Raw genomic sequence first — 15103 nt, forward strand, 5'->3', positions numbered from 1 at the left:
CTTTCTGCAGAAAAATTGTACTGCCCACTGCTTTGTTACCTTGCTGCCAGAATGATTGAAGTTGCATTGTTGTAGTGCTCTTTAATTATTGTTCTCATTTTGTCACTCATGAGAAAAAAGACCCACATGTAATTTTCATCTGAAATCTTCCTGTTGGTATTCTGTCGTACTTCATGCACAGCTGTAAAAATGTGAAGTGTTGGAAGTGAGCTAAGCTGCTTCAGCTTCTCATATCTCCATTCAATGGTTTCTAAAGTTGTACAATATCACACTCTGAGTTATCTCATCAGCTCAGTAATGTCTAATTCTTAAAACTTGGGTCCCTACTTTCTAGTGAGGTATTGAAATTACCAGCACTATGCTATGTTTTTCTTGTTTGCTTTTTGGCTTTTTTGTAATTGTCATAGCTTGGCAAATGTGAGCTTTTAATTTTGTTTATTTGAGATTCTGTGGTACTCATGGTGTGCATGACTGCAGCAGTATGAGTTTGTGTGTGATATTAATCATGAGGTCTGATTAATTAGTGCTTAAGATGTCCTGAAAGTACTTTTCAGTGTTGGCAGTGAGTAGTTACTGGAGACAATAAGTAAAAACACATATTAAGGAAAATGAATGCAGAATGCTGGGACGCTCTGACAGGCATGAAATCGCATCAGCCTGTGTTTGTTTCTGTGTGTTAAATAGCTTAATGCAAAGGAGAGGAATGATTTGTGACAAATACAGATTGAACTGTGTGCCTGATGGTGCAATAAAACTGCAGTGGTCAGCTCTCACTGAACACTGACTGCATCATTTCATTGCTGCAGGCTTTGCAGTCAGTTCTGTGTATTCACCAAAAGGTGACACATCATGAGACTTAATCCATTTACTTGATTTCCTTGTCTTTGTAGGAAATAATTATCCCTTTATTATATGCAGAAACACACCTCAAAATCCTTTTTTAAATGTTATTAACCAAAGTGGAAGATGATTCTGCTACAATAAAAATGCTTCTATGGATTTATGGAGGAGACATGTTAATCTCTCTCAATTGGAAACATGTTAGTGATACACTGTAGGTTACTTGTTTAGGCAGTATGAAAGGGTCTTTTCTAGTGTACAGTGAAAGAAAACTGGAATATATTTTAAATGCTAGGATTGTCTTACTCTTCTTACTTTGTAGAAAGCAGTCATCTGTTGTTAATCTTTGCAGTAATCCCTTGTACTGAGTAGAGGGATGCTGGCAGCTCTTCTGTCATCAAACTGAGGAAACTGTGAGGATATTTTTGTGACTAAGATGTTGTGGTTTAGTCCCAGCTGGCAACTAAGTACCACACAACCACTCACTCCTTCTGTCTTCCACCCATGGGGAAGGGAATTGGAAAGTTTTGGTAAAGCTCGTGGGTTGAGATAAGAACAATTTAATGATTGAAACAAAATATGCTAATAATAATACTAAATATGATAATAATAATAGTAATGGAAAGGAGAAAGAGAGAATCTAGCAAAACCCTAAGAGAAACAAGTGACAGAGTTGTCCACCAACTGCCTGGTACCAGCCAGTCCCTGAACAGTGATAGACCCCATTCTGGGTAACTGTCCCAGTTTATATACTGCATGTGATGCTCTGTGGTGTGGAACTTCCCTTTGGCCAGTTTGGGACATCCTGTCCTGGCTACACTCTGTGCCAGCCTTCTGTGCACCTCCTCACTAATGGAGCAAATGACACTGAAAAATCCTTGACCCAGGGTAAGCACTTCTTAGTGACAACCAAAACATTCAGTGTGTTGTCAGCATCCTTACACCAAATCCAAAAACCAGCTACTAAAATAACAGGCACTGTGTCCCAGCCCAAACCAGGACACTTGTTCTGAAGTTGTCACAGCATTAGTGTTGGTTCGGCTTCCTGTGTGAATGAGAAGTGCAAGAAGTTATTTAGAACTTCGAATAGAACATTGACAGATTGTATTTTTAGTTAAAATATCAAAAAAAGTATTGTTTATTGCAGGTTTTTTTCCTAGTCACACAGACAGACTAGTGAGAAACTAAATCTAAGTTAAGACAAGGGGACAAGAGGACTTCAAGTTTTGCCAGGGGAGGTTTAGCTCAGATATTAGGAAAAATTTCTTCACCAAAATGATTGTAAAGCAGTGGAGCATGCTGCTGCTCGGGGGAATGGTAGAATCACCATCCTTGGAAGTACTTAAAAGACGAATAGACTGCTGTTTAGTGATGGACTTGGCAGTGATCAGTTATCTCGATTATCTAAAATGTCTTTTCCAAGCTAAATGATTCTGAAATTCTCTAAATATATTTGAATGGGATCTGTTCTACAAAAGTTTAATTCCTGTAAAGCACAGCAATCAAGAGTAGTTCATCTGACTCTTTAGGGCAGCTTTTGAATTTCAATGATAATCAAGTTTGTTCTGTACACAGCACATTCTCCAAATCTTTTATAGGATGCTGTGTGCAAGTTGGTATGCAACTTGATAAAGAGTTAGTCTCTTGTGACAGTTTTCAGAGTTGAGACCACCTTTAGAAGAGCAGTTGTGCTCCTGGTTTTATGTAGTCAGAATTTGTAGTGCCTTGTCATGGTTGCTGTGTGCATTTACATTGGCTTCTCCTGAGTTGGTTTTACTTGAGTGTAGTCAGGTGAGCATCAACACAGAAGAGTGCTAGAGTTATCAGTACAGAACATCTGCAGCTTGTGACTGGTGGTTGAGCATCCTTGATGTAACTTGTAAGCCAGAAAATCTTTGATGTGATATTCTCAGTCTGTATTGACTTGTGGTCATCAAAGCATTTTCCTTTGACAATCTTTCTGGACTCCTTCAGAAGCTTTATAATAAACAGATTCTACTCACTAGTGCATTTCAGTGAGACCATCCTATTGTTAAAACTGGTACCTTAAAAAACTTTTAAAAGACTCTGAGTGAGATTTTCAGGTGGGTGTCTCTTTTGTTCATCAGGTTTTCTCTACCAGGTATTCACTACTTCTCTAATGATGAGGTAGTTGTTGACTGGAAGAATGAAGATGCTGATGTTCTGAGTAATAAATTCTGATTCTCTTTTTCGTGTGCTAAGGCCTGGCATTACTGTTATGGCATAGAACCTTTATGACTGTGTCCCAATCTGTATTTCAGGGTTTGAGTGTTGGCTGAGAAGCTTGCACAGAAATGACTGAATGCACTTCCAAAATGGAAGTAGATTGGAGGAAAAGGAATATGCTGTTACTCAGCCTATGAACAGTAATCATAATCATGGACTTGTTTAAGTCTTGTAAATATTTCAATATATACTATTTTAATAACTATAATCATTTAAGTCAGATGTCATTAAATAAGGCAGTAAATTTTCGAAGTGTGATTCTACAGGTTGAGGAGGGTGCATTTTTTTGTGTGTCATGCAAAGACAATCATAGCCTTTTTAAGCAGTGGGCAAAAGGTATGCATTCAGTTTTCTTTGATTTTTTCAATTGGTGTTTGCAGTTAAAACTCAGTTTGGGGGCTGAAGAAAGGAAGAAAATTCACTGAGGCGTTTTGTCAAGGACTTAGGCTGAAATAAGATATGGTGTGAATATTGTTTGTTACTGGAGCACTTGTGAAGGCAAGAAAATATCTCTTAGGGAGAGAAAGCCTATGCAAGCAGTTCTGGTATGCTGGACCAGGTTGAATTCATTTATTTAGAATGTAATTGTTTTTAATAAAGTTTATGCAGTAAAAATTATATGATAAAAGGAGCAGTTGCTCTCTGTTCAAAGTGCTATACTGTAAATCTGAGAGTTCTGGAAGCTTTCTTGCTCGTACTCCCAGCAAGAGCAAGGACCTCTTTGCCCATTGTGGAATGTCATTGTGTGGTTCCTGGAGTGATATAATGTGTGAGTGTTGTTTTCAGGGTGATTTCTTTTGGATAGAAAACAACAAAGAAATCCAAAGTATAACACTCCAGGTGTGATTAAATTGAATGAGTGAGGTAGCAGGGATTTTAGACTTCTCTGCAGGGTCTGTAGAATTACTCCAGAGGTCATAAGTAGCTGTTTGGATGTTTTTTACAAATGGCATACATCTTTACAAGATAACTCTTAATTTTTTTTCTAAATGTGTTATCAGTTCATGGGAACATTGTCTAATGTCTGGATGACTTACTGATTTAAGAATACAGAAACTGAAAATTCATGGCTTGAATTCTGCTAATTGCTTGCAACTTCTTTGAAACATTAGCTTCTTTAAAAGCATTTCAGTGTATTTAAAAAATATATATATTTAATAGAAATTATTTCCTCCTTTTTTATATTTAATTATCAACCTTTTGATGTAATTCATAGGCTTTTTAACTGCTTTGCATCCTATTAATATTAAACTAAATAAATAGACACGTGAATATGGCCTTGTTATTTCACTATGCTTATGTATACTGTTGTAGCAATTGAGATAAAGCCATTTTCTTCCTGTAGTTTTGCTAGGTAGGAATTGTGTAATGATTCCTTTAGCCTCCTGGGTTACTCATGGAAAACTTCTGCATTTGTTTCAAAATCAACTTCCACCTCTGATGTCAAATTATTTGCATTTACTGCTGGAGAGCTTAGAGCTAAATGAAGATACAGAATTTACAACCCGTTCCTCAGCACCTGCTTCATTATACTGAAATAGAAGATGACTGTTTCATATCTTTTTGATCATAGTGAATACAATTTCTGTGCCTGAGGAAGTCAAAATTATAGAATTGTGTGGAAGTGGGAAGTTAAATTAGAAACCAAGGGCATGCATACAGGTTATTGAAAAGTGGAAGCTCTAAACAAATATAATGTTTTAATTACAGGGATGTAGCTAGTAAGAGACTGTGATCCTGTTTGTAAGTGTGATCTATAAATGTGGTGGTGGAGTGAGGGGCAGGGGAGGAGGCATAATAAATTACATTAAAATATATCCATGAATAACAGCTGTCTAAATTCATAATGTGTTAGTAGCATCTGTATTTTGTGGGTATATGACATTTAGTGGAACTTTCTGCCCTTTGTATTTCAGTGACAGACGTTTGCTACAACCTGCTCAGGTATGTGACATGCTCAAAGGAGTGATACTGGTCATCTGCTACTTCATGATGCACTATGTTGACTACTCTATGATGTATCATCTGATAAGGGGACAGTCTGTCATAAAGCTCTACATCATCTATAACATGCTTGAGGTAAGGATGTTGACATCAGAATATGAAGCATGCTTTTGTCAGACTATTAAATGTTTTGTGTTCCAGTATTGACTTAGAATGTGGCTTATCTGGTATTCTCACAAATCTTCACATAGATAATAAGCACAGATGCAGTGAAACAGGTTTGTGAAAAATCAGGGTTTAGATACTGTTTCATAATGCCTAATTTATGGAGCTTATTAATCAATTTCATAGCAAGAAACTTGAGGAATAGAAATGAAAGAAATGTCTTATGAAATGCCAGCTAATGAATGAGGTTTTGAACTCACCAAGAAAAGTAGAAGCTGTTGATTTGAAATAATGATAAGATCCTGAGAAAGAGGAGAGAAGGAAGATAATAGAATACATGGAATTTGGGTTTTAATTCATCATTATGGAAATATAGCTTTCATTGTATGCAAGGACACATGTTACAGCTTTACCTCAGTCCTGGCTAGCAGACACAAGCCTTTAAGGTGAATGAATGAATGAATGTAGAAAATGAAATTCTGTTTTGGGAGGTAGATATAGAGAATAAAGAGAAATTCTGTCAAGAAAAACAGTTTCTGTTTTTCTATTAATGTAAAGCATATGATTTTTAAATGTGCTTCTATGATCAATGGTTCACAAAGTAAATAATGTTTTCATGGGCACAATCTTATCTCCATCCTGCAAATACAGGACATGTAGGAATACAACTTCTTAAACGGACTCAATCAGAGCTTTGTACACAAAAGTTATTCTGCTAGGTATCTGGGATTCCTGAATGATATATTAATCCTTATTTGAACATCTGTTGTACCCTTGTTTGAAGACTGCTGAAACAGGGTGACATTCTGCAAAATCTGAATATTTTGTCTGAAGGAATTTGTTCTTTCCTAATAAAATATGAAAATATTGCATAAAGAATACACTTTGTTATAGTAAGTGAAATAAATATCATACAAGCCACCCCAGTTGTTTGCTCATGGGTTTTTGTTGCTTTTGATTTTATGTTTGCTGGAAAATATGTACAAATATTAAATTGGCACTGAGTTGCTATCTAGATTTTAGTTGTGTGGAGAAATACTCATCCATATATAGTTTCATAATTGATGAGAGATTATCACTTACTAAATAAATCCATGTGCTTAAAATAGTATTTTCTCTTTATTTCAAGACTACAAATCACTTAGTGCTGTACTTTTCTCAGCTTTATGTGCTTACCACATAATTTGAAGCAATACTGCAGTGTTGCTGTGAATTGGAAGCCATGTGACATTCTGTTTGGAATGAGGAATTGAATTACTTTGCTATGTTTGGCAGAACCAAATTGTGTGTTTAACTAAGAAAAGTGCTGCATTGTTTCTTTTAGGAAAGGGGGAAGTTTGTTACTACTCGTGGTTATTAGAAAAATTATGTTAGACATTGAATTTGGGAACAGTATTTCATTTCCATGGTGTCTCATGAAACCCAGCATGCCAAGCAGAGTGTGTGTTTCTAGGGGACTTTTTTCCCGTGACAGGTTGCAGCAGTATTGGCAGAAAATGTATCCCACTGAAAGCCTTGGATAGTCAGCTTTCAACAGTTTGAATATTGGCTTGCTTAGACTGCTTTGGTGATTTTTATTAAAAGTCTTTGCTACTGATGCAAGCAATTTTTTTAAGGAATTCTTAATATGCTCTTTTTTAAGCAATATGCTTTACATATTTTCCCAAGTTTTCAAAATAAAGAAGATCTTTTCAGTCTAGTAAATCACTGAGCAGCAGAGATGTTTACAATGTCCTAATGTTTTCGGCTGTTGGCAAGTCCAGGGAGTATTGTCCTGGACAGATATGAGGAATGCAAAATCTTCAAATTATGTGCTGAATGCTCCCAAGTGACAGGCTAAGGGGAGCATTCAGCACATTTGGCTTAAATGACACTTTTCTTTTGTAGATTCAGCCCCACCGGCTCCTGCTCCTTGTGAAGCCCCAGTGTGCGTTACGCTGGTGACAGCACTCACCATGGAATTCTGCTGGAGCCTGGAGCCGGCATGTAGGGTTTAGGTAAGTCACATTTGGAAAAGCAAGCAACAATATTGTGTGCTGGGTTTTAATATTTTCCATCCTTTCAGCAAAGAACCAAGGACTGCTTAAATAGAAAGGAAAGCAAAGCCACCATTTTATCTATTAAAACCCTCACAATATTGTGAACAAAAACTTACCAAACTCTTAAGTTTCTGTAGCTGGTGTTACTACACCAGGTGTAATTACTCAATGGGTCATCACAATGAGCAGGAACCAAATAATGCAGACAATCTCAATTTACAAAATCTAAAAGCCGAAAACAATGCCACTGTAAATATCTCTCAAACTGATGGGGTTGGGAACTTCAGATTTATAATAATTCATCAGCCCATGGCTTTGTTTATTTTATTTCATAGGTGATTCTTAGAGCACAGCACATTGTACATTTGCTTGAGGCATCCTGTAAAATTTTGTTTTAATTCAATGTTCATATTTTAGGAAACTTCATTCAGTAATAGTGTCAGAAATAAGTATGACTTTCCTCACTTCAATATCTTTACCTTGACAATTATGTAGTATAAAAAGTTGGGAGATTATCTGAAGTCTAGGTTTCTGTTATCCCAAGAACTTATTTTCTGTCTAGTAGGATCAGTATTTGCAGGGACATTGTGCACCTGGTTCTGTACTGCTGCATGTTGATTTAACATGTTCAAAATTGTTGTTTTACAGAAAGGCACTAAGAGAAAATATTCCTTGTCTTTCTTAAGTAGAGATAATCATCTTTACCTGTTTCCATTTGGTTGAATTAGTAAGCAATGAGAGATAGCTCTTTTTTTAGCCAGACATGCCAAGTTTAATTTTTGAAGTTCTGGTTTTGCTGCCCTGTGCAGCTTGGTCTTAAAATTATTGAACAGCAGTGTATAGACAGAAAAAAATGTTGTTCTGTGTGATGATTTTCAGTTTTATATGTTTGTTGCTGATGAAATGTTGGGAACTGGTGGAACTCCCTATGACCTTTCTTGCTGTGGTATTAAATTACAAGTTCAAAATGCTGTCCATACGTTTTCTATCTTTAGAATTGCTGCTGGAGGGGTTTTTTTTCTATCTGTGTGTATATTCTTTGGACTATACTCCAGGTGTTTGGTTTTTTTTCAACATATTTTCCCTTTTTGGCAGACTTTCAAGTCCCTCTTAATCACTTGTTTTTGTGTTATAGTATTTTAATTTTGAATTCTACTTTATGTAGACATTTGCATTAAGTATATACTTCAGTGTATAGAAAGCAGTAAAGACAAGTCTAATTTCAGGCTTTTTGCACCTGTAAGTTAATGTTCCCTGTCATCTGGAATTCACTTTTTTATTGTTGAGTTTTTTTCTATTAAACCCAGAGGGATGGGGAAAACATTTTAAATGGTTTGATACAACATACATGCTACTTTAAAAAAGGCTGAGGTTTAAGTTTTACTTGAGTATCTTTCAAGAAAGCATCTAAGATAACAATATATTATTTTTTATTCCAAATACTGTTGCAAAGGGGATAATAAATTTGAAAGGGAAAGTAAACTGCTTAAACAAAAGGAACGGTGTTGCTGTGAAATCCAGAGAGAAAATGGAATAAGTAAGAGATCAAAAGTGATATATACGTGAAACCTTTTTTAGATTGGGCTATACTTTTAGTTTGAAGTGTTCTTGACTTGGGCTTACTCAAGTGTTGGAGAGAAAAAAGCAGTAAAGTTGTTCTTGTTTAGGTGGCTGATCGTCTGATTTCTTCATTTGGACAAGATATTTTGGATGCTCTTTACTGGACAGCTACAGAGCCTAAGGAAAGAAAAAGAGCTCACATAGGTGTGATTCCTCACTTCTTCATGGCAGTGTTCTATGTCTGTATCCTTTTCTTGGATAAATTACAACATTTTCTAAGTTAAATTACAGAGTAATTGCTCTGAATTATTTTATTTTAATACATTTGAAAAATTGATAGTATTCCTAAATCAGTCTTCCTTTACTTGAAAAGTAAGATTGCCAATACCACCTGCTTTAAAAGAAATAATCCCTTCATGATGGTGTACCTGTAGTAAAATGAAAAGCCATAGTTGGATAGTTCATGGAAAATTTTATTTCTATTTGGTTTGGAGTATTTTGGCTCACAGGGCCTTAAAGATAGAGGGGTTTTGTTATTTAATGGTATGTTAAATACATCTAGCATGAATATATTTTCTTGAAGTGGAAGGATAAATTAATGCATATTCAGGATGCAAATGTTCTCAGTGTGAAATAATCTTAAAATGAATTTATGAATCTAAAGAGATACTGTAGTCCGGTAGTTTTGGTAATGAATTTAAAATTCTTAAAATTTTTCCCTATTTTGTGTGAAATCTTTAGGCTAATTCTGCATCTTTACCTGAATTTTTTTCTTCAGATTGTATTGATGTTTCTACAACTAATGTCATTGGATTCTTTTAGAGCAAGAAAAATTAGCATCATTATTACATGCTACAAAGCACTGTACATTTATTGCATACATGTAAGTATTGTCTTGCTGTAGGTCTGGTTTACAGGAATGTGGAAACTTTCCTGTTAAACTTTGAAAGCAAAATAGGAGATCTGTAGTTCACTGCTCTTCAGTACTGTTGTGCAGAAAACCTATTTCAGATATTGTTCCTTAACCCTGCTGTGCAGTCCTGCATGCTATTCTCATAATGGTTCAAGCAACAACCCTTAATGTGGCTTTCAACTCCCACAATAAATCACTGCTTACCATCATGATGTCCAATAATGTAAGTATCTAGCTTTATCATATAGCTACCCTCATTTGTTTCAGAATCCTATGTCTTTGTGTATCATATGTCTTAAATATTAATATTTTAAAATTGCATCTTTTTGATAATATTATTTGTTTAATGTCAGTTTTTGATGAGTAAAAACTAACTAACTGTTTCTAAAAATTGCAGTTCGTTGAAATAAAAGGAAGCGTTTTCAAGAAGTTTGAGAAGAACAATCTTTTTCAAATGTCAAATAGTGGTATGTATAGCAGTGCTGATCAGGACAAAATGTGGACAGAGTCTGTTTATTTAATTCATTAATGTATTTAATATAATCAATGTATTTAATATTATTCTTACTCTAAACATTTTACCTTGGTGAATTTGCGTGTTCTGACTTGCATTCCTCATCATCCATTTTACTGATTGGTTCAGTAGGATGAAACTGAGATCCACTTCAAGGAACACTTAGTCCTTTTATGGCAAGTTTTTATTTGAGGTGCTAAAACAGCCTACTGGCTTTTTGCTGAAATGCCCGTGCTTCCAAGGGATCAAGCCTTCTGTTTTCAAAAAATTGACTTTATAGTGTGCTGTATTGACACAGAGATCTCAGAATGCATATTGTTAGGTGGCTGTGAGGATGGATCTTGAAATACCTCCCCTCAACCCTAAAACAAACAAAAAAAAATCCCAAACAAATAAAACATCAAATCAACAAAAAACCAGTGCAACAAAGTAGCTGATATATGAGGGGCATACCAGAGATTACTCTAATTTGTGATGTGTTCCCAAGATAATAGGTAGAAGGTACTTAAGAAGCATGCTTCTGGCACTTCTTAACTCTGTTGCTGCTTAGGATGAATTTTGGGCACTTGTACTCAGTGTGTCTCATGAGTAAAAGCTGTTCAGGTACCCTTTGATGGAGATTCTTCCTAATACTGATGTCAGCCATTTGAAATATTTATTGAATTCTTGATTTTAAAGCCAGTAGGAATGGTTGCACTTTAAGGCTGTGCTAGAGCTTCTTTGCTTGTACTGGTTTTGTAGAATCTCAGAATGCCCTGGACTGGAAGGGATCTCAAAGATTGTCTCATTCCAACCCCAGCCATGGGCAGGGTCACCTTCCACTAGACCAGGTTGCTCAGAGCCCCATCCACCCTGGTCCCCTCCTCCAGAGGGGGGACATCCACAGCTGCTTTGGGCAACCTGTGCCAGTGCCTCAGCACCCTCACAGTGAAGAATTCCTTCAGTATATCTGATTGTAATTTCCCCACTTTCATTTATACAGATGAGCACAGAAAATAGAACATATTCTTTTCATTACAGCCTGAAGTTTTTAAACCAGATAACTCAAATATGCAATAGGTTAAAAAATAGCTACTTATTTAAAAACAGATTATTCATATTTTTGTATCATAAGTTAAATTTTCAATAGGCTTACATCAGGTTTTGAGTTCTGACTATTGATATGACCTCTGTCTAGTTCATCTGCAAACTTCAATATTATGTGCAAATGTTCTGTAATTCTGTGGATGAAAGACTACTTATGTAAAACCTTAAATATATCACAGAGAATTATATAACAGAAAATTAACACTTAATTTTAATCTTAAACCTCCCCAAAAAGATCTTCCCAGATAGGTTGATAATGTTTATTCTGTGATAATAGTATTATTTTCAGTTCCAAGATCTAGTTACTTATATTTTTAAAATCAGACATGTTTAATTTTACAGTGAGAATGCTAAAAATGAAATTTACTTAACTATTGACAGAAAACCTAGATAAGGTTTATTATTAGTGCAGAAAATAGTTACAACTATGCATCTAGCTCTCCTGCCTAAAGGTGTGGCCTCTTTCATGTTGAAGTAAGCTAGGGACTGATATTAGAAATTGCTAGCAATTTCCTCCATAAAAAGAAAAGGGTATCAATATTTTATTGCTGGACATTATTATTGAAGACCCATAATAGCAGAACCAGGTCGTGCTTTATCAGTTGATGGAAGAAGTATTGCCATTCATTAGTGTGGGGATGGAAGCAGTGAGTTCATACATAGAAGAGTGCACAAAACAAGCTAATTTATTCCTTTCAAACAGATCACTTTTCCTGGAACACCTTTCAGTATGGTTATAAATAGCAGTGGTTTTCTTCTCAGAGATAAATAACTGACAGATTTTTAGTAGAGCTTTTCACCTCTTTTGAACTTGAACAGATTTACTGCATCACAGCCTCAGTAAGGATGGAAGAGTTTTGTTTCAATTCATGTATTCTGATCACTTTAGTGTCCCTTAAATGTTTTATTTCATGCAGCTGAAATGGTGGTGCATCTTTTGATGGTGTATCTTTATGATGGTGGTGGCATGGTATGCCAGTACTTCATCCTATCCTGGAACTGAGGCTAGTCTGCTCCTGTCAGCTGAGCTTCCAGTTAGCCTTTGGAGTGTCTTGTGTGTCCTAGACACACTGTGCTCAAACTGCATGCCTGGGCTGAACTAAACTTCTGAAAGGAAACACTAAATCTAGGCACTCCCATATATTCCCCACCTTTCTCTGCTTCTTTCAGTAATTTTCTGAGGTCTGCAGTCATCTGTAGGGTAATGGTGGCAGCAGTAGCTGATGAAGCTTGGACACACTGAATGGATTCACCTTTTCTGGGCTCAGCTCAAAGTATTACTGTTATTGAACAGTATTTAAATGTTTTCAACTCAGTGTAAATGTACTGATTAATACACAGTAGGTAAATAATTTGAGGGGAATAACAGGAGTCTCACAGAGGCATCTGAGGAATTTCTCATAAGTAGGTGAAACTTTCTTCTTATTTAGCATGTTAATCAAAAGAAAAATATGACATAGCAGAAAAGATAAGCAATGACCACAAGAGTAGATGTTGTGTTCAACAGAAGTTACTACAACTAAAACTCAAAAGCAAGTTTTCTTGTGAATAGAAGTGTGAGAACAGAAATGAACTGTGCAAGCTGTACGTTCTAAGAAATGCCCTGTATCACACATTGAAATACCTTGAAGAGCCCTGCCTGGCTCAAGCTTCTACATAGTATGACATCAGGATAGGAAGGGCCACCAAGCTACTGGAAATTGTGAAATCATTTTCACTTGGCATTGTGCTCAGCACCAGTTGGTGGATAGCAAGCTGATGTGTAGCTGTATTATTTTTATCAGTATTTACATTTCTGGACTTAATGGAGTCAGTGATCCTTCTCACCTTTGTATGGCTATTTGAAATTCTACTGTAACTGCTAATCCACTAAAACTTCAGGATTAAAATAACTCTGAATCATCTACATAAAAATAAATTGAACAGGACATGAAATACACATAAGTTAATTGTTATCTAATAAAACTAAACCTGTTATCTTTTAGGGGCAGATCAACAAAGACCTTGGGGCTTCTATAGCTGCTTTACACTGCAGCTGCAGAATCTGGGACTTCAACCATGCTATTCCCAGAGCTTTGATTTGTCAGCTGCAGCAAAACTACTTTTGCATTGTCACCCTAACTTTTACAAGGAAACTTATGTACACCCAGGCAATCTAAACACTGCAGCCATTGGAAAGCACTTCTATACAGAAAGCCTTTTATTTGTTGTATCAGAAAGAAATATTTCCCTAAATTTAAATAGTATATTCTCTTTTTGAAATAGTTATCTGTAAACTAATTTTGTAGGGTCAGTATTAGAGAACAAGGAGACCAAATTATAAAGAGAAGTTCTTTCATCATTGTTGAAAGCCCAGTGTGCTGCCTTCCTTTATGCTTTTAAATGTCTTATTTTAATTTCAAGCTGTGCTCTAAATTGAATTTTTTCACAAAAGTCAATTGTACCTCATACAAAGAAGTGCATTAGATGTAGTGCATTAGGTTATTTCCTTCAGTTCGTTATTAGGCCTGACTCTTCCTTGTTTTTTAAATCTCCTGTCTCAAAAATTTAACATATTTATTCTAAAGTTTTAGGAACTTCAGTTTTCTTCTTTATAATTCTGTACTTTTTCTTCTCTCTTCTTCTTTGTTCCAAATTTATCAGTCTCTGACTTTGATCTCAATACTGAATAGCCTTTATTTTTACCTTTGGTCTTTGAAATTTGAACTGCTTTCTTGTGTGGCTTTGGGTTTCTTTAATACCATTATTCTAATCAAGTTGTTTATTTTAAGGATGAGGGATTTGGGGGCAGGACTGTGTTTGAGATTGGTGTGTCCTTGATGGTTCCTTGTTCAGTGATTGATCCTTTCTTGTGCTCTGGTCACTTGTTAAGAGGTAGTTGGCACTACGGCTGTTTAGGAGTTGCTGAGATGTAAACCAAGAGATCTTCTTTCACTTCTAACATGCTACAATTTATAACTAGCTTTTGATCTAAACATATAAACAGTGGGATTAGCATGATATTTTTTTTTTTTCTTTCTGGTTTGGAAATCCTGCATAATGTGTCAGGAAATCTGGAAGGAAATAGCTGTGTGTTCTGAAGACTATTTACCCTACTTCAGGATCTGTGTTCCTGGGCTCTCACTGTGATGCAGCCCAGGACACATTTGGCTCTCTGGGCTGTGAGCAGCGTTGCCAGCTTCTGCCCAGCCTTTCATCCACCAGAACCCCCAAGTCCTTCTCAACAGGGCTGGTTTGATCTGTTCATCCCCAGCCTGTGTTGGTACCTGGGGCTGCCCCAGCCCAGATGCAGCACCTTGCACTTGGTCTCATCACACCTCTTGAGACTCCCATGGGTCCAGTTCTTGAGCTTGTCCAGGTCCTTCTGGATGACATCCTACCCTTCTGGTGTGGCAACCTCAGCACTCAGTCATCTGCAGTTTTGCTGAGGGTGCACTCAATTCCTTCATATGTGTTGTTAATGAAGATACTAAATAACCCTGGTCCCAATATGGACCCTTGAGGAGCAGCACCTGTCACTGATATCCATCCAGATTTCATGCACAATATGTCATCAGCACTGTGCATGGCATGTGCTGACAAGAGACTGGTCAAGGGAATAGATACATCTGAATTAGTGCTACATGTCAGGTTTTTAACACTTCGACTCATAAACACTGAGAAAGCAAGCTTCTTAATCATGTCCTTCTGGAGGTAGCTGAAGACCATTTAAAATGTCTTTGGCCTGACATTTTGACTCTCATTTAACCCTGACTTATAATGGCAAGGATTATTGAAGCTATACTGTATCCTGAC

At 36.3% G+C, this 15103-nt stretch overlaps 1 protein-coding gene across 2 annotated transcripts in view; it reads left to right on the forward strand.

The window, feature by feature from the left end:
• TAPT1 (transmembrane anterior posterior transformation 1) overlaps positions 1 to 15103 on the forward strand; it is a 49175-nt gene that overhangs the window by 17626 nt on the left and 16446 nt on the right. For both annotated transcript variants that reach the window (XM_059470493.1, XM_059470494.1), the window contains 4 exons: positions 5004 to 5166; positions 8903 to 9038; positions 9834 to 9931; positions 10106 to 10175. In XM_059470493.1, coding sequence (XP_059326476.1) covers positions 5004 to 5166; positions 8903 to 9038; positions 9834 to 9931; positions 10106 to 10175 — 467 coding nt within the window. The remainder of the gene's footprint in view (positions 1 to 5003; positions 5167 to 8902; positions 9039 to 9833; positions 9932 to 10105; positions 10176 to 15103) is intronic.

Source organism: Ammospiza nelsoni, chromosome 4, assembly GCF_027579445.1.
Source record: "Ammospiza nelsoni isolate bAmmNel1 chromosome 4, bAmmNel1.pri, whole genome shotgun sequence".
Classification (NCBI taxonomy): Eukaryota; Metazoa; Chordata; class Aves; order Passeriformes; family Passerellidae; genus Ammospiza; species Ammospiza nelsoni.